The 25,830-nt window shown below is 43.6% G+C and overlaps 1 protein-coding gene across 1 annotated transcript; it reads right to left on the bottom strand.

Annotated features, from left to right (window-relative positions):
• Positions 1-820: 820 nt before the first annotated feature.
• Positions 821-20,040, bottom strand: LOC124283018 (5'-nucleotidase-like). Its single transcript, XM_046719035.1, is given in 10 exon segments — positions 821-1,017; positions 1,841-2,044; positions 3,160-3,315; positions 7,025-7,144; positions 8,113-8,244; positions 8,597-8,719; positions 8,722-8,793; positions 10,139-10,327; positions 13,217-13,433; positions 19,717-20,040. Coding segments are annotated over 10 exon segments (1,734 nt in total).
• Between the last annotated feature and the right edge of the window lie 5,790 nt (positions 20,041-25,830).

The raw sequence follows: 25,830 nt of genomic DNA on the forward strand, positions 1-25,830 counted from the left end.
GCCAGACCAAGTCGTAGATGGTGGTGGGGTGGGGTGGGATTGGGATTTGTGTTCGGTGTTCGGGAGACGAGATATTTTTCAGCCAAAGCTGAAACACAGATATTTTGTAATTTGGTCGATGGTTTAACTATATCATCTTGCATCAATGAACCTTTTGTGACAGGCAATCTTTTGATCTGTCTAAAACTTTATATGTTTTTCCAGCATGTTTATGAACAAGATATTTTTTTTCGATAAAAGGGGAAGACGGAGAATGTAAAAATATATGTCGGGGATACGATAAAAGGGGAAGTCAGTGAGAAGATGTAAGGGGACGTCATGTATGGACGACGTCACGTCAGTTTAGTCAGGAAGGCGATAAGGGGGGGGGGGGGGAGGAGGGGATCCGCTGTTAAACCTGAACCTTCTCAGCATTGTAGTTAACGTGTATGATCTGCCCCTATAACTTCACTATTGTTCAAAGCGGCGTCATGTAGAATGTTCCCGATCTCCTCCTTTAATCTTTGCACATGTGAAGCTTGAATACATGATATACGTGTGCAGACGTGACACATGTGAAGCTGTGACACGTGTGAAGCCTCGATAATTAGTGTGAATCTGTGTTCGGATCAGGTTCCTGACACGCCTAAGGGACGTAACCAAGCCACAGGGCAAGCCGTTCCCCCCTGTCAACAAGGTTATGCAGACGCAAAGGGCTTTAAACTGATATTTGGTTTTTTGAATAAGGCGATGTAATAGAAGTGTTTTCCAGTTTTTATTCTTATAAATACTTAAAGAAATGAAAAACAATCAGCTAAATTATACAACAGTAAACACGTCATCACGAGCGTGACGTCATGAACAGACATAAGATCACTGGCAGGAAGAGAGCTATGGCGACCACCCGGAGAGAACTCCCAGCTGCTGTAGGGGTACAAGGGGGGTGCGAGTTGACGAACATCATGCGTTCTTCCTCTCCTTGAACAATTGGACTCTGCTGCTGCACGTACGCCACGAACACGTCGAGGTCAAGGTCACCTGTAACAAGGTCGTTGACTTGCATCAGACGTATTTTCAGATTAGCACTTTCTTTCCGTCAGCTACTGTTACCACCTCCGCGCTGTTATCTACCATCCGTCCTTCATCAGACTATATAATTTAACACTTCTACATCATCGCCAGCCACCTAACCAAACTCCTTCAATTAACCCAGTTTCACTTACATTTCAACCATTTCGCATGTTCATAGTCATAAGAGGCAGGAAAAACTCCACATCGGTGCCAATCCTTGTCCTAACCAGATTTCCACTCAATATAAATCGAATTAAGAAATAAGAAACCAGTGAACAAAACAAACCAGGACAGATTTTGTATCTGCTTCGTTAATGAACTTTTAGGTCTCTTCAAATTGTGATCTACATTTCCAACTGATAAGAAAATTCAAACCACCAACGTAATTCGTGTCAAAAACCTGGATTTGAAAGTTGCACCACTGTAAACATAGGCATAATCTGCTTGATCATTACCATAAATACCACACACGATACAAAAGCCACGAGCGTCACATCATCCACACGTTACATTCGCATCACTGTCACGCAACATTCGTTACTTGGACACACACGTCACATTCAGCATGCACGTCACATTCACACACACACTTGACATTCACACACAGACGGCCACACGTCACATTCGGCATGCATGTCTCATTTAAAATGTACGTCACATGAGCACGCACTTGACATTCACACACACACGTCTCATCCACCACACGCGTCCACACGTCACGTTCGGCATGCACGTCTCATTTAGCACACCCGTCACACTGGCCACCTCCACATTCGTTACAGCGTCTCACCAATGAGGTGATGCTTGAGTTTGTTGTCGTTGATGACGTCGTAAAAGTCTCCTCCATTAGCCAGAAAGGAGGGCATTATGACCTGGTAGATCTGATTTGGCTGGACGTCCTCGTATATGGGCACCTCGCACCTGGTACACACTGCCCGCAGTCGAGTCACCCGAGATCTCACGGGACGGGAGATGTCAAACTCAATCTTCAAACCTGTGGACACAAGAGGAGCAACCATAACGGCTGACATGACCTCAAGCTTGGCATACGATAAATGTTATAAAATATACATCTTTAAGCAACTGAAACTATTGTCATAGTGTTGTCATAGGGTAAACCATTTCAATAAGTTTCTGTAAAACTTCATATATTCAAACAACATAATTGTTTCCATATATATCCAAAGTGCACCGAAATTCTATCCCCTTTGTCTGTTTAATGTATTCAGCAATCATTCGGTGTAGCCCTTTTATCTTAAACCCCCCTCAGGGCAGGACCCTCAATTCTCAATGCCATCAGTAAATGTCAATTAACATCTCCCCACGTCGGCGGATCTTACGTATGTACATGTGCACAGGTCAGTGACCTTGCACAACGTGGCGTAATGTCCCTATGCATAAAACCGGACTCACATGGTCAGTCAGGGGAGACCAAGCAGGGAGACCAGTCAGAGACGAGGCGAGGAAACGGGCCCAGATCATCCACCGAAGCGGACGGACTGTGCGGCTAGTCGGGGCGTCGGCCAAGGCCGTCGCCTCACCAACGACTACGTCGACGATGAAGAATCACCGTCCGACTTCTGAATGTGTGTAAGTGACAGAGCGGGTCTCCACATCGGGAACATTGGCCACTCGGTCCCGATGTGCGTTCTGTCACGTGATTTCCATCTTATATACCATTTCGACCATTATTATCCAACCATAATAAACATGGCTGCTGCTGTCTTCATCTATACTGCTGACTTTTGTCTTCCGCCTCTTGAACTACCATCCGAGAGTACCACAACGTACGCTCTTGGACACTATCAACAGAAGACGCCATCGGATCCAAATCGCTCGTCAATTTTTCTTCATCATCATCGTCACCATCGTCGTCGTCGTCGTCGTCGCCCTCCTCCTCCTCCTCGAGTTTTCCCCTATGTTTCTTATGTCATAACTTTCCTATGAATGTAATAAAGTAGTTTGTGTTTTGTAAAGGTGGAAATAACTGCAAAACCTTCAGTTGCCCTCCCACTCAGTAAACCACTAGATGATGTTTCCTGTTTGACCTGAGCTCCATGCCGTGCCGGCTTGATCACAGAGAAGGACGCAATGGATGATCGATCATACCTGCTACTTGTAGGAAGCCGCCGAATCTTTCGTCCGTGTTATGGAAAGACACCGAGTGCTCGAAGACAGCCTTAAGGTGACGTCCGTACAGCTCCACGATGTCGATGGTGTTGCTGAACGGGAGAACCGTGGCTGCTTGTCCGATGGTGATGTCACCTACAGATGACAAATAGTGAGTGAGTGTTTCTCTAGCTATAAAATGGAAACAATGGAGTCAAGAAATATCACAAACTGAAAACATAAAACAACAACAGAAAAACATTTATATGCTGAAAAACAATAATCCAAACAGAACCAGAACCGGCTCCTACGAAGATCATGGTACTTAAGACTCCCTCTTACACTGAGTCTCCACGAGGTTACTTATATACACGTTATTTACCAAGTCATGACTAACGATCCAAGCTATTGGGTCAGGATAACAGATCCATGATTATACTACAAACATATGTTAATGGCTACCAAATGCACTACAGAATCCCTGCGTGGTTGAAAGTTCAATAACATTTTGACGATGGCAACTATTGAAACAACACAAGATCTGAAGGCCTTGGTGCTATGTTGAAGAGGGTAGACAGGGGAGAAGGTCTCACCTTTAGGGATAGGAGATCGTCTCACCTTTAAGGATAGGAGATCGTCTCACCTTTAGGGATAGGAGATCGTCTCACCTTTAGGGATAGGAGATATTCTCACCTTTAGGGATAGGAGATCGTCTCACCTTTAGGGATAGGAGATCGTCTCACCTTTAGGGATAGGAGATCGTCTCACCTTTAGGGACGGGAGATCGTCTGACCTTTAGGGATAGGAGATCGTCTCACCGTCTCACCTTTAGGGATAGGAGATCGTCTCACCTTTAGGGATAGGAGATCGTCTCACCTTTAGGGATAGGAGATATTCTCACCTTTAGGGATAGGAGATCGTCTTACCTTTAGGGATAGGAGATATTCTCACCTTTAGGGATAGGAGATCGTCTTACCTTTAGGGATAGGAGATATTCTCACCTTTAGGGATAGGAGATCGTCTCACCTTTAGGGACAGGAGATCGTCTCACCGTTAGGGATAGGAGATATTCTCACCTTTAGGGATAGGAGATCGTATTACCTTTAGGGACAGGAGATATTCTCACCTTTAGGGATAGGAGATCGTCTCACCTTTAGGGATAGGAGATCGTCTCACCTTTTAGGGACAGGAGATCGTCTCACCTTTAGGGATAGGAGATCGTCTCACCGTCTCACCTTTAGGGATAGGAGATCGTCTCACCTTTAGGGATAGGAGATCGTCTCACCTTTAGGGATAGGAGATATTCTCACCTTTATGGATAGGAGATCGTCTTACCTTTAGGGATAGGAGATATTCTCACCTTTAGGGATAGGAGATCGTCTCACCTTCAGGGACAGGAGATCGTCTCACCGTTAGGGATAGGAGATATTCTCACCTTTAGGGATAGGAGATCGTATTACCTTTAGGGACAGGAGATATTCTCACCTTTAGGGATAGGAGATCGTCTCACCTTTAGGGATAGGAGATCGTCTCACCTTTAGGGATAGGAGATCGTCTCACCTTTTAGGGACAGGAGATATTCTCACCTTTAGGGATATGAGATCGTCTCACCGTCTCACCTTTAGGGATAGGAGATCGTCTCACCTTTAGGGATAGGAGATCGTCTCACCTTTAGGGATAGGAGATATTCTCACCTTTAGGGATAGGAGATCGTCTTACCTTTAGGGATAGGAGATCGTCTCACCTTTTAGGGACAGGAGATCGTCTCACCTTTAGGGATAGGAGATCGTCTCACCGTTAGGGACAGGAGATATTCTCACCTTTAGGGATAGGAGATCGTCTTACCTTTAGGGATAGGAGATATTCTCACCTTTAGGGATAGGAGATCGTCTCACCTTTAGGGATAGGAGATCGTCTCACCTTTAGGGACAGGAGATCGTCTCACCTTTAGGGATAGGAGATCGTCTCACCTTTAGGGATAGGAGATCGTCTCACCTTTAGGGATAGGAGATATTCTCACCTTTAGGGATAGGAGATCGTCTTACCTTTAGGGATAGGAGATATTCTCACCTTTAGGGATAGGAGATCGTCTCACCTTTAGGGATAGGAGATCGTCTCACCTTTAGGGATAGGAGATATTCTCACCTTTAGGGATAGGAGATCGTCTTACCTTTAGGGATAGGAGATCGTCTCACCTTTAGGGATAGGAGATATTCTCACCTTTAGGGATAGGAGATCGTCTCACCTTTAGGGACAGGAGATATTCTCACCTTTAGGGACAGGAGATCGTCTCACCTTTAGGGATAGGAGATCGTCTCACCTTTAGGGACAGGAGATATTCTCACCTTTAGGGATAGGAGATCGTCTTACCTTTAGGGATAGGAGATATTCTCACCTTTAGGGATAGGAGATCGTCTCACCTTTAGGGATAGGAGATCGTCTCACCTTTAGGGACAGGAGATATTCTCACCTTTAGGGATAGGAGATCGTCTCACCTTTAGGGATAGGAGATCGTCTCACCTTTAGGGATAGGAGATATTCTCACCTTTAGGGATAGGAGATCGTCTTACCTTTAGGGATAGGAGATATTCTCACCTTTAGGGATAGGAGATCGTCTCACCTTTAGGGATAGGAGATCGTCTCACCGTTAGGGATAGGAGATATTCTCACCTTTAGGGATAGGAGATCGTCTTACCTTTAGGGATAGGAGATCGTCTCACCTTTAGGGATAGGAGATATTCTCACCTTTAGGGATAGGAGATCGTCTCACCTTTAGGGACAGGAGATATTCTCACCTTTAGGGACAGGAGATCGTCTCACCTTTATGGATAGGAGATCGTCTCACCTTTTAGGGACAGGAGATCGTCTCACCTTTAGGGACAGGAGATCGTCTCACCGTTAGGGACAGGAGATATTCTCACCTTTAGGGATAGGAGATCGTCTTACCTTTAGGGATAGGAGATATTCTCACCTTTAGGGATAGGAGATCGTCTCACCTTTAGGGATAGGAGATCGTCTCACCTTTAGGGACAGGAGATCGTCTCACCTTTAGGGATAGGAGATCGTCTCACCTTTAGGGATAGGAGATCGTCTCACCTTTAGGGATAGGAGATATTCTCACCTTTAGGGATAGGAGATCGTCTTACCTTTAGGGATAGGAGATATTCTCACCTTTAGGGATAGGAGATCGTCTTACCTTTAGGGATAGGAGATATTCTCACCTTTAGGGATAGGAGATCGTCTCACCTTTAGGGATAGGAGATCGTCTCACCTTTAGGGACAGGAGATATTCTCACCTTTAGGGATAGGAGATCGTCTCACCTTTAGGGATAGGAGATATTCTCACCTTTAGGGATAGGAGATATTCTCACCTTTAGGGATAGGAGATCGTCTTACCTTTAGGGATAGGAGATATTCTCACCTTTAGGGATAGGAGATCGTCTCACCTTTAGGGATAGGAGATCGTCTCACCTTTAGGGATAGGAGATATTCTCACCTTTAGGGATAGGAGATCGTCTCACCGTTAGGGATAGGAGATATTCTCACCTTTAGGGATAGGAGATCGTCTTACCTTTAGGGATAGGAGATCGTCTCACCTTTAGGGACAGGAGATATTCTCACCTTTAGGGATAAGAGATCGTCTCACCTTTAGGGACAGGAGATATTCTCACCTTTAGGGACAGGAGATCGTCTCACCTTTAGGGACAGGAGATATTCTCACCTTTAGGGATAGGAGATCGTCTCACCTTCAGGAGTAGGAGATCGTCTCACCAATGGGTAGAGAAGATCGTATCAGGGTTAGGAGATCGTCTTACGTTTAGGAAGAGGAGAACATCTGACCTTTATGGATAAGAGATCGTCTCACCTTTGGGGATGGAGGATCTGATGCCCCCTGCGTTGGTGATGGCGATGCTGACGTTGTTCCAGTAGAGGGAGTCGGAGTGCCTGATGTTTTGTTTCACCATACTGTCTGTGATCACATCACCTGTCGATGTGACAACACCCGTACCATTATTTGACCGTAACGGAATGACTTATTCGGTTAGGGGCACGGATATTGCAGTCATGCAGAGTTATGTACCTTGGGCACGCCAGAATCCTGGTCCGTCCCGGTAATGTTTCTAAGGTTTGTGTACTGATCTATACCCCTGCTCATGGGTTTCATCAAAGCGGGAAACATTTGTGACCTGAGTCACCTCGAGCTTTCCCCCGAAATAAGCTGACATGCAGTAGTAATATAACTAGAATATCACCGTTAACAATAATACATAGCACTCTACGAACAAGTAACGGAAATACACTATAGTGTATATTTAAGTCAATACTTACGATACATACACTATGTCGTCCACTACCTGCGGTTCCACAAGGGTATTTTTTTTATTGATAAGAGTTTTATGCATTAAAACCGCAGGGGATTTTATTACGCGTGGAAGTATTACTGACTCTCAAAAAGGGTCAAATGCAAGGAAAATGTCATCGGGCTACGAATTCCAAGTGCAAAACGGCTTGTCATTCCTTGTTAAACTTCTGACTTTTAATTTATCAGTCCACCCAACCAATACGTCATAACAATACATTGTAGAGTAACTACCAGATTGTTTTTGCTTGTTTGTTGTTTAACGCCGCACTCAGCAATATTCAAGCTTAATGACGGCGGTCTATAAATATTTCCGTTTGGACAAGACAAACCCGTGGTTGACATAATGAACATGATCCATGCAGTTTGGATACGATGTATATATCAACCAATTCCGTGAGCATGACCACTCGGTCCCTTAAGTCGTCTCTTACGATAAGCATTTCTTGCTGAAGATCAATTTTTACTCGGATCTTCATTGGTCTCCGCTGGAAATATTACCATGGTGTATACTATCAACCTGTAATGACAATGCATGTATTATCCGTCAGTACAGTACGATATCTGGAGTATATTGCTGGCCAAATCCTTACCAAGATTGCATTCCCTCAGTCTGCATATTGCCTTCTGCCCCTGTAGAGGTACGTGGGACTTGCCGACGATTTCATAGGCTGTCTCGTCTATCTGCTTCGCGAATGGCGCTAAGAAGGCCAAGGTCGACACGTCTACAACACAAACGTTAAACAGTCTTCAGACGAGCCATAACGTCCAGTAACGTAGTGTTGTTCTTGGGTATTGTGTCAACCCTGTGCTGTTTTAATAAACGCATTCTATCAACCCTGTGCTGTTTTAATAAACGCATTATATCAACCCTGTGCAGTTTCAATAAACGCATTATATCAACCCTGTGCTGTTTTAATAAACGCATTATATCAACCCTGTGCTGTTTTAATGAACGCATTATATCAACCCTGTGCTGTTTTAATAAACGCATTATATCAACCCAGCACATCATGATAACACCACAGAGCACATTGTTCCAGCAACCTTACCAAGCAGGCTATGCTACCAACCAACCTTGTGCTGTGTTGTTGTCCAGTAGGATTGGGTTACCTCCCCATGATGTGATGACACCATCCGGGTCAAAGGTGACTTGCAGATCTCCAAGATACTTCCCGTAGGCGTAGTCCTGCACCACAGTACCTTGGCCCCTCCCGACTGGGTGACCACGTGGGGATACTCTCCTACCGGTTTCTCATTGGACGGATGTTGTCCTATAAAACGGTTGGATGAAAATGATACCAGACATTACTTAGAAAAGTGAGTGAGTTGGGTTTTAGTCCCTTTGAATAATCAGCTACACCACACCATGGCCACGCAATGTGACAGGAAAACTCAAAGTTTAACTTTAGGTACATATAATACCTAGACATATCCACGGTACGGATCGGACACATTAATCATCATGATAAGGCGGAAAATGTATCCTACTAAAATCCCATCCTTGCACAGCAAACTGTGGAGCCTGTAGCCGGATACACAAAACGTCAACACCAGGTAATAACCGGTCTCGGTCATCTCACGAAACAGATCCATGATGCGTAATTATAAGAGTGAGTGAGTGTGGTTTTACGCCACTTTTAGCAATATTCCAGCAATATCACGGCAGGGGACACCAGAAATGGGCTTCACACTTTGTACCCACGTGGGGAATCGAACCCGGGTCTTCAGCGAGACGAGTGGACGCTTTAACCACTAGGCTACCCGACCGCCCGTAATTATTGAAGCAAAATAGCAGTGAAGAGTACAGGAATGGAGCACTGAAAATCAGTGTTGGCACCAGGTGTTCGCGAGAACAAATGAAAACCCCTTTATCCATACATCTCGTACCTATGTACAAGAGTGTGTTTGGTATGTGTGCAAACCACTTATCATTTGACATAAATATACCTACTTCTAGTAGTGGTGGTCCGATTAATTGAAATAATCGAAGATTGTTGGCAGTGACTAAACGACCAAGCAATCGATCATGTTTTCTCATAATCGAATTTTGGAACGCTTTTTGCATTAACAATATTTTTCACAAGGTTGGTTTTGTCAGTTACATTTCCTGAGCACTACAAGCTCGTTCCAAGTCATGATTGAATTTATCTTCAAGCCCCAAGAAATTTATGTTTCTAACATACTAGTCATCCTTTCAAGATGTGAAATTTGCCAAAAAAAACCTCCCAAGAACTACATGTTTTTTTCTTTATGTTTTTGTGCATTAACAAAAATAACCAGGAAAATTTCATAAATGACGCTAACCAATTATTTTCGATGACTGATCGGTTGCAATGAAGCAATCATCAAGTATGAGATTTTAACCAATTACCAACACTAACTTCCAGTAATGCATTTAACTGAGTAAACATATTATGAATATGGCTGACTAAGGAACCTGCATCGTGTTTCAGATTACCTATATACGATTGTAAATACAAAACGTCATAACTACAGAAAACCATTCTCGATTTTTCAACAAAACAGACTGTTTTAAAGAGCAACATAGCGGTGACAAATCTATGCATGGGCCACGGTCAGTGAGAACAGTGATGACACCAGTTGATGACACCTCACCTGTATATAGAAAGGTGTTGTCGTGGCCCCCTACGATCACGTCAACTCCCTGCACGAACTCTGCGATCCGCTTGTCGACATCGAACCCAGAGTGACCGACCGCAATGATCTTGTTGATGCCCTGCTGCGCCAACATCGACACCTCTTTCTGTATGGTAGCTACTTCGTCCTCGAACACGAGGTCTTCACCTATAATCCATTACGTGAGCATGTACAGTAAACTACGGTTATGACGAACTCGAAGGGACCAGTAATTTTAGTTCGTTATAACCGAAGTTCGTAGGTACACAGGGTTATGCAGTGAGAATAATCGCGTTTACTTTATTCGTATTTAAAACACGCCTATTTTTTAATTTGCATTCATTTACATGCGATATCTTTGAGTAGACATGTGCGGTGAAGATAGAAAAGGCTGCCATGAGGTGCATCTAAATTTGTGTATTCGGGTAGGGATGAAGGTATAGAGGGTATTTAGGGCATAGGGATACATGATGAAGGTATAGAGGGTATTTAGGGCATACGGGTACGTGGTGAAGGTATAGAGAGTATTTAGGGCATACGGGTACGTGGTGAAGGTATAGAGAGTATTTAGGGCATACGGGTACGTGGTGAAGGTATAGAGAGTATTTAGGGCATACGGGTACGTGGTGAAGGTATAGAGGGTATTTAGGGCATACGGGTACGTGGTGAAGGTATAGAGTATTTAGGGCATACGATACATGATGAAAGTATAGGGTACGTGGTGAAGGTATATAGAGTATTTAGGGCATACGGGTGCGTGGTGAAGGTATAGAGAAGTATTTGTAAAAAGAGAATTATTTAGGGCATGCAGGGTACGTGGTGAAGGTATAGAGAATTATTTAGGGCATACGGGTACGTGGTGAAGGTATAGAGGGTATTTAGGGCATACGGGTACGTGGTGAAGGTATAGAGTATTTAGGGCATACGGGTACATGATGAAAGTATAGAGAGTATTTAGGGCATAGGGGTACGTGGTGAAGGTATAGAGAGTATTTAGGGCATACGGGTACGTGGTGAAGGTATAGAGGGTATTTAGGGCATACGGGTATATGATGAGGGTAAAAAGGGTATTTAGGACATACGGGTACGTGGTGAAGGTATAGAGAGTATTTAGGGCATACGGGTACGTGGTGAAGGTATAGAGGGTATTTAGGGCATATGGTACGTGGTGAAGGTATAGAGGGTATTTAGGGCATACGGGTACGTGGTGAACGTATATAGGGTATTTAGGGCATACGGGTACATGATGAAGGTAAAAAGGGTATTTAGGACATACGGGTACGTGGTGAAGGTATAGAGGGTATTTAGGGCATACGGGTACGTGGTGAAGGTATAGAGGGTATTTAGGGCATATGGGTACGTGGTGAAGGTATAGAGGGTATTTAGGGCATAGGGGTACATGATGAAGGTATAGAGAGTATTTAGGGCATACGGGTACGTGGTGAAGGTATAGAGGGTATTTAGGGCATAGGGGTACGTGGTGAAGGTATAGAGAGTATTTAGGGCATACGGGTACGTGGTGAAGGTATAGAGGGTATTTAGGGCATAGGGGTACGTGGTGAAGGTATAGAGTATTTAGGGCATACGGGTACGTGGTGAAGGTATAGAGGGTATTTAGGGCATAGGGGTACGTGGTGAAGGTATAGAGAGTATTTAGGGCATACGGGTACGTGGTGAAGGTATAGAGGGTATTTAGGGCATACGGGTACATGACGAGGGTATTTAGGGCATACGGGTACCTGGTGAAGATTCAGAATGTAGTTTCCCAGAAATTATTGAGAAAATCTTTGTTTCCTAAGACAGATAATTTAATTTTGAAATAGGTGTGATGTTATGTAGTAAGGTACTCAATATGGGAGGCAACTCTTGTAGGCTTAAGACTGAACCTTACTGCATCAAGAGTTATCTCCCCTGGTGTAGCAGACGGCTTCCTTTGTTGACATGGCAGATTTGACCGCAGAAGAAAAACGAAAGCTGGTTCTAGATGATTTTGAAAGGGGTGTGACTAATGCAAAAGAGTTAGCTGGTAGACATGACATTCATCTGTCTACAGTATACAGGACTTTGAAGAATATTCAATCAGGAGTTGGGATTGAGCAGGGAGGCCAAGGAAGTTCAGTACTTGGTCAGATTGTGAGTAGACGGACATTGAAAAGTGTTGAGAATATCAGGAATGAGACGACTAAAAGAGGAAGTCTTCAGGTATGTAATGAAACCCTTTTGACAAGAACTACTAAGAGTTAACTGGGTGAAAAGGCGCGAATTTCCTTCACCATTGATACCATTAAAGATGCTCAAAAAGATAGACGTAACAAGTGGTGAAGGGCTCACGAAAATCAAGATTGGGATAATGTTTCTTTTCTGGTGAAAGTTCTTTCTGGCTTTTACCGAACTGTGTGAAAATTTGGACAAAAGATATCGTGAAACCTATCTACCTCCGCCCAAAACATAGCCCGAAATTTCACATGTAGGGCGGGATATCATCACGTGGAGTGACGCCGTTGTGTATTTTGCTGGAAATTTGACGAAGGAACGATATGTTGACATCTGAAATGATGCCCTCCTTCCAACGGCCCGAACACTGTATGAATATAACTGGATTTTTAAGCATGATAACGACCCAAAACACACTGGGAGCTACACAAAACAGTGGTTGTCGGACGAAAATGTTCAAGTTTTAGACTGGCCCAGCTACAGCCCAGGTCTTAACCCTATTGAGAATGTGTGGGGTCTAATGAAGGACAGAATAAACCAAAAAGGACCTAGAAATATTGAGGATATGAAGCAAAAAGTGGTCGACTATTGGGATACGCTGTCAAACGATTTCCCACAAACTTTGATCGGTAGTGTAGGCCTATCTATAGGCGCATCCAGTCGTGTATTGCAGGGCAAGGGGGGCTTACAAAATACTGAAAATACACTTGGACTGTAAGAGAATCATATCTCAACATATTCATTTTAGTAAAACTTCCATTGTTTATATACATGTATTAGATATTTGTCGAAACACCTTTGTGCCTTGTGAAGGTACAAAAGGTACGTGGGTTACACGGATACCTGGTGTAGATATTGAGGGTGTCTCCTGTGTAGTGTATCCAATGACCCCTATCCTCTCTCCTCCCACTGTAAAGATGTGGCTGTTTTTGAACTTTGTTCGAAGTGGAGAGTCTTGGTTGAGAAGTCGAATGTTTGTACTCAACACGGGGAAGTTAGCAGCGTCGAGAAAAGGGATGAGACCAGACTGCCCCTTGTCAAACTCGTGGTTCCCCAAGGCCTGTTGAAGACAGGAAAGTGATCTACAACAGGCAACAGCGATAACACAGGCACTGGCACAGGCACTAGCCATTACTAGGGGGTTTTACACTAAATATCTTAACTACAATTGATTGCACTGCTCATTTGATACGGTTTTGGTTTTGCTGTTTGTTTCTGTTTAATGCCGCGCTCTTCAACATGAATGATACAGCATGGCAGTCTGGAAATGATCGAGTCTGGACCAGACAATCTAGTGATCAATTTCACGAGTATCGATTTTCGCAATTGGAATACTATGACATGCATCAAGTCAGCGAGCCTGACCACCCGATCCCGCTAGTATCCCCAACGACAAGCTTGGGTTGCTGAAGACAGTTCTAAACCGGATCGTCATGAGTACATTTAATATACAGGTGGTATTAGGTAGGGAGTATGTGAAATATTGATGACCTCCACGTTTATGCAAGCCTTCTCATGCCACCCCGTAACTGACCATCGCAGTCAGCAGCAACCCAGCTGCTAGACGGCGGCTTATAATAATCAAGTGTGCATCAGAAACACACCAGTGATGGATATTATGAGTATAGACCTATGACGTCGAGGTATGACGGCACGCCATCAACCCACTCACCGATCATCCAATCAATTCGCATGTTACGGCCAGATTCCAAGGTACCACTGACTGAGTTTGGGTTTACGCCGCTTTTAGCAATATTCCAATCCAGCAACATCACGGCGGGGGACACCAGAAATGGGCTTCACACATTGTACCCATGTGGGGATTCGAACCCGGGTCTTTGGCGTGACGAGCCAACGCTTTAACCATTAGGCTACCCCACCGTCCCCAAGGTACCAATTCGAACCCGGAATCCCCACGATGTTGAATGTGAAACCATGCAGTGGGATGGTTAATACACCAGAACCCTTTTACCCAATTATCGTTAGGTTCAAATATATGTATTTCATTTTTAACGCTGACAGGTACCTCTGTCGTTACCTGTAAATAGTAACAGAGGTATTGTACGAACATGCATTCCTTGTCCAGTCCCAAGTACAAAGTGGAAAGGTATAAAGGTATTTTATGACCACGTACCTTTGATTGTGTGGTGTTTACGGGGCAAAATATACGTCATGACAAAGGGGCCAGGTAGAAGGGGTGTTAAATGTCAAAGGGTATGTGAGAAGCGCTAACTAAGGTATAACCTACGTGTGGTGACCAAGAGTTCAAGGAAGAGGTTTAGTTTAATGAACCAAGCAGAAGGAGCACTGGAGGAAATCGGTGTCGGTTATAGAAGAAAGTTGTATAGCTTTGTTTAGGGCCAAGACAAATCTGTTGTGTTTGAGACGCCAAGGTTCTGGAGAGTTTAGTCGAAGGCATTCATGTTAGGTGTTTACAGTGCGATGTAGAAGTGGTGTTTAAGAAACTGGTAGAATAGGTGCTTAAAGGGACCTATATCACGTGTACTAGGAAGCAAGAGTGTTAGAGGGGCATAGTGGGTGGCACGAATGTTGAAATGGTGGGTACTACATTTTTGTATGGTAGGAAACAGTAATCATAGAGTTGTGTGGTGGGGGATTGGTACGAGGGGAACGCAGGTGGAGTTGGGGTTGATGGTAGCACCAGTGTTGAAGTGGTGGGTATTTGTATGCCTGGAAGTTGTAGTCTTAGAGTTGTGGGTGGGTGGGTACATGGGGGGTTTACAATAGGTACGTGAAGGGTGGGGGTTGAGTTTGGGTTGATGGTAGCACCAGTGTTGAAGTGGTGGGTATTTGTATGCCTGGAAGTTGTAGTCTTAGAGTTGTGGGTGGGTACATGGGGGTTTACAATAGGTACGTGAAGGGTGGGGGTTGAGCTTGGGTTGATGGTAGCACCAGTGTTGAAGTGGTGGGTATTTGTATGCCTGGAAGTTGTAGTCTTAGAGTTGTGGGTGGGTGGGTACATGGGGGGTTTACAATAGGTACGTGAAGGGTGGGGGTTGAGCTTGGGTTGATGGTAGCACCAGTGTTGAAGTGGTGGGTATTTGTATGCCTGGAAGTTGTAGTCTTAGAGTTGTGGGTGGGTGGGTACATGGGGGGTTTACAATAGGTACGTGAAGGGTGGGGGTTGAGTTTGGGTTGATGGTAGCACCAGTGTTGAAGTGGTGGGTATTTGTATGCCTGGAAGTTGTAGTCTTAGAGTTGTGGGTGGGTACATGGGGGTTTACAATAGGTACGTGAAGGGTGGGGGTTGATTTGGGTTGATGGTATGCCAGTGTTGAAGTGGTGGGTATTTGTATGCCTGGAAGCTGTAGTCTTAGAGTTGTGGGTGGGTACATGGAGGTTTACAATAGGTACGTGAAGGGTGGGGGTTGAGCTTGGGTTGATGGTAGCACCAGTGTTGAAGTGGTGGGTATTTGTATGCCTGGAAGTTGTAGTCTTAGAGTTGTGGGTGGGTACATGGAGGTTTACAATAGGTACGTGAAGGGTGGGGGTTGAGCTTGGGTTGATGGTAGCACCAGTGTTGAAGTGGTGGGTATTTGTATGCCTGGAAGTTGTAGTCTTAGAGTTGTGGATGGGTACATGGGGGTTTACAATAGGTACGTGAAGGGTGGGGGTTGAGCTTGGGTTGATGGTAGCGATGGTAGCACAATCACCTAAAGCATGAGGCATATAGGGCAGGGACTGTAGATTTAACCTTTGTCCGAACATATTGTTCCATATACTATTTTCAATGGTCCATTCACATACTTTTCGCGGCTATTTTGTTTTCACGCCCAGGGGAATCTTATGCCTCGACGGATAATCGAGACATTAACGACATTAAAGCTCTCCCCAACTGTGCTGCAAACGAACACATTTCTTAATGTGTTTCTGTTTTCATAAACAACGGAATCTCTGTATTTATCTCACACATGAATGGCGTTTTCTGATTGGCTGAGCGCTCTTCTATTATTTTCAATGTACCCCGCTTACAAGCGAGTAACATTTTCTATGTTACCCGCTGGGAACATACACAGGGAACATAAAGAAACATAGAGGGTACATCATCAACCCATGCTACCCTCGTCACCAGTTAACAAATTACATTGCACACAGTATGTACTCGGCAAGGCGGAATTCGAAATTAGTTTATCGGTTTTAATTTCAGCAACGTCAGTACATACCCTAACGTGCAACATCGGTACATACGCTGTTTTTCTGGTCAATCACCTGATTGCCAAGTTTGTACAGATACAGATACAGATACAGATAAGCTGCGTATCTGCGTAAATTACGCAAATATTTATGTGAAAACTCAATTCTTATTAAGTCTATTGCGTACAAGTACGCATGAATTGTTGTAAATACTCAATATATTTGATCTTACATGCGAACACACAAAAGTGTCAAATCTTAGCTTGCGTACCTGTGAATTAGTTCCTGTCACTAAACCTACTAGAATTTGGTATAAGCAGACCCATGTGCTACAGATGGAGGTTACTGAGGATAGATAAAATAGCTGAGGTATATTGAGAGGTTCTTTTTCAGCACATGAACGTGGCAACTTGCAGTCTTTCTTATCGTGTCTCATATTACAGATCAAATATAAATAATCAAAAGTTAAACTTCATTATATTTTTACAATTAATCGAAAATGGCAAAATACCAAACATAGTTTGAGTGAGGTGGGTACAATGTATTTGGTTACTGACAGGAAACTTAGGATACCCAATTGAGATGAACACAAGCGAGTACATAACTCAATGACCGAAAAAGTTATCTGTAGCTCTGCATGTTTATGCAAATCGTGTGTTTGGCAGGTGCTAACGGTAGGTTAAGACATGGTTACCATTTTCGTGAACATCTGGTTTCATCACGGATTTTCAATGATCCATTCATATGATTTTCACTATTATTTTGTTTAGGAGGATTATAGAGAGCGATTGTCTTCTAACGTTTAGGCTTTATAGTTATAGAGAATAGTAACAGCAGTGTAGTCTGTCTCACAGTCCCTGAACTACATTATTTTCCCTACTGACTAGCTTTCCCCTGGAATGCTAAAGAACTAAATGAAGCAAGTCTAGATTTCCCCAGGTTCAGGAATCTCCAACTCACTGGGGCTCCTTTTCAATTTAAATGGGTTTATTTGTCACTATCAATGTTATATATATTCAGGGACCAAGCTTTAGTCTAAAAGCAATGGCGGAAGTGATGGGTACCTCAGGGTTTGTTTGCTTTTTGTTTAACGCCGTACTCAGTAATATTCCCGGCTTGTGACAGCGGTCTGTCAGTAATCGAGTCTGGACCAGACAAGCAAGTGATTGGCATCATGAGCATCGATCAACGCAATGGGGACGTCAGTCAAGCCTGGGTCCCGATCCACAAAGCGATCGTAAAGTTACGACCTGTCGTAAATCTATAGTATATCACAGGCTTACCGATGTTGGAGCGCCACAAACGCTTAGGGGATCGGGACCCTGGCAACGCCCTTTACGACAAGCTTGGGTTGCTGAAGGCCTTTTACGACAAGCTTGGGTTGCTAGAGGCTAACCGAGCTCCACGGGTTCAAGGAAGCAGTCGTCTTAGAGGGGGCCTGGTATAATATATATGGGGTTTTAACGAGACAGAAAGCAGCAGTGTTATGTTATGGGCAAGAAAGCAGTAGGGGTCGGGCATATTGGTCTTTAGCGAGGTGAGTACCACCAGTGTCGAAAAGGTGTCTAAGCTAATTTACTGTTTGATTAGTCAGGTATTGAATTCATTTTGAAAACTTTGTAAACCACGCGACGTGTCAACGATAGAAATCGCGAGACGTGCTGCTTGAACCTCTGACACAAAGTTAGTGAAAGTGTCTGTAACTGAACTATAGTCCACGTCACGCCATTTTCTGCTTTCTGAAGTTAATAGTACACAAACCGACCCGGGGCTTTGTAGGTAGTGTGTACATAGGGCGTGGTGGTCGCGTCCTCTGTATACACTCTGTATACTCTCTGTATACACTATGTATACACAGACAGTTCCTACCAAGTGCATGTATTGTCGTACTCATTGCCCAGTCACGCTTATTGGCACGTACCTGTTGGGTCATTCACCTGGGTTTCGTAAGGTGCCTGTTCTTACCCATCGTCGAAACACTATTTCTATTAACTATTTAGGAGATAAACATACTGTATTGGAAAATCAGAGGTATATAACGAAATTATAATAGCTCTAAATCTGATTTAAAACTAGCTCTAAATCTGATTTAAAACGTGCGTGAGATTTTAAATAAAACATCCAACTGTGTTGGAAAATCAGAGGTATATAACATGAATAAGACATCTGAATGACTTTAATTAACCAATCACAAACCAGTATTTACTGAAATCATGGTAGAATATATTTTACCATTTGAACATTTTTAAGTAGTATTGTAATGCAAAACTGTTACGTGTCAAAAACATCGTATACTATTTGCAACTGGGATGTATTACACTGTTAACCTCGTTAATCTGGACCACACAATTCACAGTGGATTTAACATAGGCCCGTGTTTAACGATCAGATGCGAGTAAAAGCTCTTCCCAACAAACAACCACATAAAACAGCAATAGTAGCAGCAGCAGCACCACCACCACCAACTGCTACTACAACAATTATAGTAGACACGAATGATCTAATGGTTTCCTTAATGTTTGTCAAAACTGTCAAGCTGTCATCATAACGGGTCTTGTTCTGTGACCGTATTTGATGTCAGCGGGGCATTGTATAGAACTGGTTTACCTTAAGCTTCTCTCTTTATATAGCCCTTCGAATTATTTTTATCTTTAGGTGTAGGTGAGCGAGGTTTAGTTCACCTTCAAGATTACTGCACATATGCGCATGTGTGTTTATGTATCTGGTGTGTGTGTGGTGTGTAGGGTGTATGTAAGTGTGTTATGCTAGTCCGGACCAATGCCGGTTTTAGCAGGTGCGAGCGGTCAGATACCATGTATATAATAACTACTCATTCACAGTGGACTAGCCCCGGTCAGTCTTTGTGTTCTTCCCGTAATGCAGAGAACAAAGCAGGGTAACAATCAGGACATGTGTTACCATAAATTATGTATCAGGTTCGACCCTTCGCTCTCCGGGCAGACGCGCTGTCCTCTACACCACTGATTCGGTGTCTATCTAAAGACGGGACGGTGGGTTGGCCTAGTGGTCAAAGCATTCGCTCATCACGCCAAAGACCCGGGTTCAATTCCCCACATAGTTATAATGTGTGAAACCCATTTCTGGTGTCCCCCGCCCTGATATTGCTGAAATAATTCTAAAAGAGGCGTACTACCTAAATCAAACCATTCCTGGTAATCATGACTCACCATGGCATCATATCCTAGATGGTTCATGAAAGTAGCCGTTCCGGCTCCCTGGAACTTGTAGAACCACAGGGTGCCACTAAACTGGTCTCCACCATCGAGCAGAAGAGTGTTGGTTCGGGCACTCCTTATCTCCTGGATCTTAGTCTTGAGACGAGCGAAGCCCCCGTAACATTTCCCTTCAGCTGCATTGACGGGGGAACACTGACCGCTGTACTTGTTGGTCTGCTCGATACGAGCGTGGACGTCGTTGGTGTGGAGGATGGTGAGGTTGAAGCTGACGGCCACAGCAGGCAGGATGAAGGCGATCAGAGGAAGGATGAACATTATGAGATGAGGAGCGACAAACAACTGTCACTTATCACGAGCGTCACAAGCACTAAGCTACTGAATGTGTACAGGAGTTGGTATACATGCGGGTAGATCAGGTGTTCCCATTCAGTCAACCGATTCACTGAGTAACCCTGCAGTGTCGTGGAGTTCAGGGCTGTCATGAAATGTGGACGGTTTACGAGGTGGAAGGACATTCATAATAACAATACATTCGTGACCAACTCGTGTTATTCCGGGAGGTTACGGAAAGGGGCGAGTGGTGACGAATGAATAACAATACAGTGAAAATAAACACCCGCGGGACATGTGAAAAAGCGAACCCAGGGAAAACATGTCACCTATTGTATTTCTAAAACAGATGGAAGATTTGAAGGTTAAAAGCTGAAAAAGTCTGGATATCAATTTCTTCACAATTTGAAATCATTTTCCAAAACACAACGTAAACAGTGTGAAAAGTGATTTGATTGTCGCAAAAAAACATTGTGTACATGTTGTCAAAACACCACAAATATCGTATCCATTTGCGACGCTGCCAGAGCCTGACGTCGACGTTCCTGACACACCGTGGACGATTCAGTCGATGTTGACGGGTTCATGACATGTCCCGAAATGGTCGACACACCCGAGCGCCCACAGCACCCAGTGGTCTCATCACTGTGTTCCTGCTGATGCGGTGACCCAACGCTGTTGATGACGTCGCGGTGAGAACCTGTTGCGCAAAAGTTGAATGCTCAAGTGATGGTGATCATGATGGTGTCAATCACGGTCTTCTGAGAGTGTCAGATATCTGGCTGACATGTCTCATTATTGGCAAACAAGGATCAGTTCAGCACCGACCTGACAATTGACCCGTATTAGCATGTATGAGTTCCGCCCACTGGCACTTGCCATTGTTAGCGAGGGGCCCCAGGTTGTCCGCGATCAAGTGTAGTGCGACTTGCTACACCGAGTCTTATGAGCAAGGCGTGTGCAGCTACGCGCGGAATCAATATCATCGTCATACAATGCACGTGCACTAGCCTACATCTACTCTACCTTTCACAAACCAAATGGGTTTGCTCATTGCCGTGGACCGCCTACTTCTCTTAAACGCGTTCTCTGCGCCGGTCCAACTTATCCTTGTTTGCCAGTAGTCTCATGATACTTTGCTGACACGGCAATATGGCTGTTCGAAACCCCATCTGCCACATTACAATGTTTCCTTCTCCCACAGCTGCTAATAATCTTGACATTATGATATGTGTCTTTAAGAAGGGAAACCATTAACAATCCCATTCGATTATATTTATATGACAACAGGCACGTGGGATCAAACAAAATCATTAGTTTCCTGATATGGCACCTGTTGCAATGTTAAAGCATATATGTGGTGTTTTGGAAACTTTCAAAACAGTTTTCACAATATTTACGTTGTTTTTGTTAACATAAGCCCAAAACACCAGGTGTATACTTTCTTTTGTACGTCAGTTTATATAAGTCAGTGCTGAGTGCATGTGGATACGCGCTGACTTTGGAGGAACAAGATCGTGATGAGATGTGTATTGAAGCTCCAAGAATCTACTTGGATACCTTGGTTCTGAATCTCATGCTTGTACGTGTTACGGACACGGATAAACAGCAGGGTCTGAACCAAGCAGAGAAAAATGCTTTGAAATCCATGATCCTGCTGACTTTTAAATAAAATTAATGTTTCCGTTTCTAACAGAATGTATTGGAAGCACTGTGACATCGAAATATATGCTTTCTACCAGTTAGTGAAGTACCCCACACAGAGAGACTGTACAACTTGTAATTGTACACCTGTAACGGTATACAAACATATATTTCTTAATATCCTTCGTCAGATTGAAAGAATGCCATTGACGTAATCGTCTGATGACTACATCCTTCATGTCAGTTACTACCCAACACACTAATAATCAACAACCACCACAAGCACTATAACGACTACTTTACCACCAGAACTAAGGCGGTTATGAGTCCGCCAAACATGTTAATATGATAGGGATTGTCCATTTCCCTTCTTCTTCTACTACTACTACTACTACTACTACTACTACTACTACTACTACTACTACTACTACTGCTGCTACTACTACTACTACTGCTACTACTACTACTACTGCTACTACTACTACTACAAAACTGTAACTAGTACATTCCCAGAACAACAACAACAGCAACAACAACTACTTCTACTGCTACTACTACTACTGCTACTACTGCTACTGCTACTACTACTACTACTGCTGCTGCTACTGCTACTGCTGCTGCTGCTGCTGCTACTGCTGCTACTGCTGCTACTGCTACTGCTACTACTGCTGCTACTGCTACTGCTACTGCTGCTACTGCTGCTGCTGCTGCTGCTGCTACTGCTGCTGCTACTGCTACTGCTGCTGCTACTGCTACTACTGCTGCTACTGCTGCTGCTACTGCTGCTACTGCTACTGCTACTGCTGCTGCTGCTGCTACTACTGCTACTGCTACAAGGCTGTAACTAGTACATTCCCAGAACAACAACAACAGCAACAACAACTACTACAACAACAACAACTACTACTACTACTACTACTACTACTGCTACTACTACTACTACTACTACTCCGGGCGGTTAGGTAGCCTAGTAGTCAAAACTTTCGCTCGTCACGCCGAAGACCCGGGTTCGATTCCCTACATGGGTACATTCTGGTGTCCCCCGCCGTGATATTGCTGGAATATTGCTATAAACAGCGTAAAACTAAACACACTCACTCATCCACTACTACTACCACTACACCTTCTACTACAAAGTAAGCAAGTAAGCTACTAGCAGATTTCCAGCTACTACTACCGTTACAACTACAACACCCAATACTGTATATTAATAGCCAATATGGATTTACACAGTATCATTCACAACACAACAAAGGGTAGTCGGTATTGGTCACATTCAGTTTTCAGGTCATACTCACTGTAACACCGAAGGGACAAAGAATACTGAAATGTTGATCTCACGCATAAATCACGCATCACGCACGCACGCACGCACGCACTCACGCATGCACGCACACACTTCTACGACTACGGCGGTTAAATATAAATATAGAAGCATAAAGTTTCATGTTAATCCGCTGCGATGAATCTTTTGAATGGTATCAGTACTTGCAAAAGGTGTAAATACGCCACATTTCAAAGAGCGAATATTCACAATATGCCATCCTTTATCCACACAAATAATGGTGGTGTCATCACAGGGCATGGGACATGAGTTGACTGAAGAATAAACCAACTTGGAATACTTCTTCTTTTCAAAAGGAGGCGATTAAATGACTGAAATACGATTACACCGGACACTGATATTCTTTACAGTTAGACTAAAGTGGCTACCCCACTGTGAATAGCCCCTCAATGCTACTGTATGGCTCGATCCATCGCACACTAACAGCGTACGCCAACTTTTATATACACTTCGATATTGTATTGTCATTCACACAACCAGTAAGTGTCTTCCATGACGGTTGAGCTAAATATATCCTCCTTGCAGTTTGAGTGTACATTATTATAGTATGACCAGAAATTATTGAGAATTTTAGGAATATGTTTAATTGGATATCTAGTATAAACAACCTTGACCATCTATCAAGTGCTTGGTTTCATTTAAAAGAGACAACTCCGTTAATCCTTTTTCATTAGTTTGTGAAGAGTTATCCCCCTTTGTTTACTTGCTAGCAGACGACATTTTCAGTGATCCTCAGTATGGATGATTTAGAGAAGAGGAAGTTAATTTTAGAGTATTATAACAAGGACATCAGATCAGCTTAAGTGATTTCAAGTAGAACAGGCATCCCTTTGTCCACTGTTTATCGTGTTTTGAAAAATATTGCAAATGGATATGGCATTGAACACCAGGGAGGCGCAGGTAGGCCCAGAAAATTGACTGTCGGTGACAGGAGGCAGCTTGGTATTCTTGTTTCTAAAAACAAACGAAGGAGTTTAGAAAACTTAAGGCTGGATATGATTGATAGAGGAACTGTGGCTGTCTGTAAGGAGACAATTAGAACTGAGCTGCATGCAATGGGTTGGCAGAAAAGTCGAGGAATTCCATCACCGATCATGAAACCTGAACAAAAGGAGCGAAGGTTGAACTGGTGCTTACAGCATGGAAATTTTAATTGGGACAATGTGATTTTCTCAGATTAACGTTCTGTGTGGCTGTTTCCTAATACACTGAAATTCTGGACCAAACAAACTGAAAAACCTTTGTATCAGCGCCCAAAGTACAGTCCGAAATTTAGCGTGTTGGGTGGCATATCTGTGTTAGGTGCAACGCCCCTCTGTGTATTTGAAGGGAATATAAACAGTGAGCGGTACACAGATATTCTCGAGGGACATTTACTTCCATCTGCTCACGTGTTCTATGGAAATATTTGGATTTTCCAGCAGGACAACGACCCAAAACATCGTTTAAGCATTCACAGTTTCGGCCCCAAAATATGACATTATTAGATTGGCCAAGCTATAGCCCTGACCTAAATCCAATAGAAAATGTTTGGGGACTTATGAAGGAAAGTGTCAATAAGAAAATCTGACAAATATTGCTGAATGAAAGAAGAGGTGGTCCGATATTGGGACAGCATGGACCACGACTTTCTAACTTCTTTGATCAGTAGTATGCCCCGCCGCATTGAAGGCTGCATTGCTGCCCATGGTGACTTGACAAAATACTAACTGTTCACCTGTCTTTGAATCTGGAGTTATGTTCTGCTAATATTCACATTTAATACGTGAGTAATGAGTGAATTTTTTTTTACAATCTTAAATTCTCAATAATTTCTGGTTGTACTGTATATGGATATCGTCGTGCAGTATCACCAGACGAAACTGTGATGTACATCTGTTATCCTCTCTCAGTGTTTCTGGAACATTATTTTCCCTTGCGCCCACTCCTTTCTGTAACGCAAATGCCCGAAATGAAGCAACTCTATATATTTCTCATCTCCTTTTTAATATTAATGGAATCTTTTGTTTCTATCAAGATTTTATATTTTCGGAAACACTGACTGACTGACTGAGTTTAGTTTTACGCCGCTTTTAGCAATATTCCAGCAACATCACGGCGGGGGACACCAGAAATGGGCTTCACACAATGTACCCATGTGGGGATTAGAACCCAGGTCTTCGGCGTGACGAGCCAACGCTTTAACCACTAGGCTACCCCACCGCCCCCTTTTCGGAAACAAGGAAGGTTATGTAACCTCCTGACCTCCAAGTGTTGATACGTCAACAGGACAGAGTGAGTGAGTTTAGTTTTACGCCTCACTCAGCAATATTCCAGCTATATGGCGGCGGTCTGTAAATAATCGAGTCTGGACCAGACAATCCAGTGTTCAAGAGCATGAGCATCGATCTGCGCAATCGGGATACGATGTGTCAACCAAGTCAGCAAGCCTGACCACCCGATCCCGTTAGTCGCCTCTTACGACAAGCATTGGTTACTGAAGATCAATATTCTAGCCCGGACCTTCACGGGTATCAACAGGACAGAGGCCAGAGGCTACTGTAAACAACTGACCACAATCGGTGACACCTACTCATTAGTACAACGTGAAAACATAAGCAAACTTTTACTCTATTTATGATATATTTCTCAGAATGTAGAGTAGGCCTATATAGAACAACCCTGATAATTATTTTACCATCGTGCATTAACCGGAATTATTCAACGATCGTTTTTGTGGCCGCCATAATTTTCGACTTGTACGACTTTTGATACAAAGACTGCCTGTATATTTCACAAAATATGAC

Source organism: Haliotis rubra, unplaced genomic scaffold (genome assembly GCF_003918875.1).
Source record: "Haliotis rubra isolate DU_JTF1 unplaced genomic scaffold, ASM391887v1 Scf109, whole genome shotgun sequence".
Taxonomy (NCBI): domain Eukaryota; kingdom Metazoa; phylum Mollusca; class Gastropoda; order Lepetellida; family Haliotidae; genus Haliotis; species Haliotis rubra.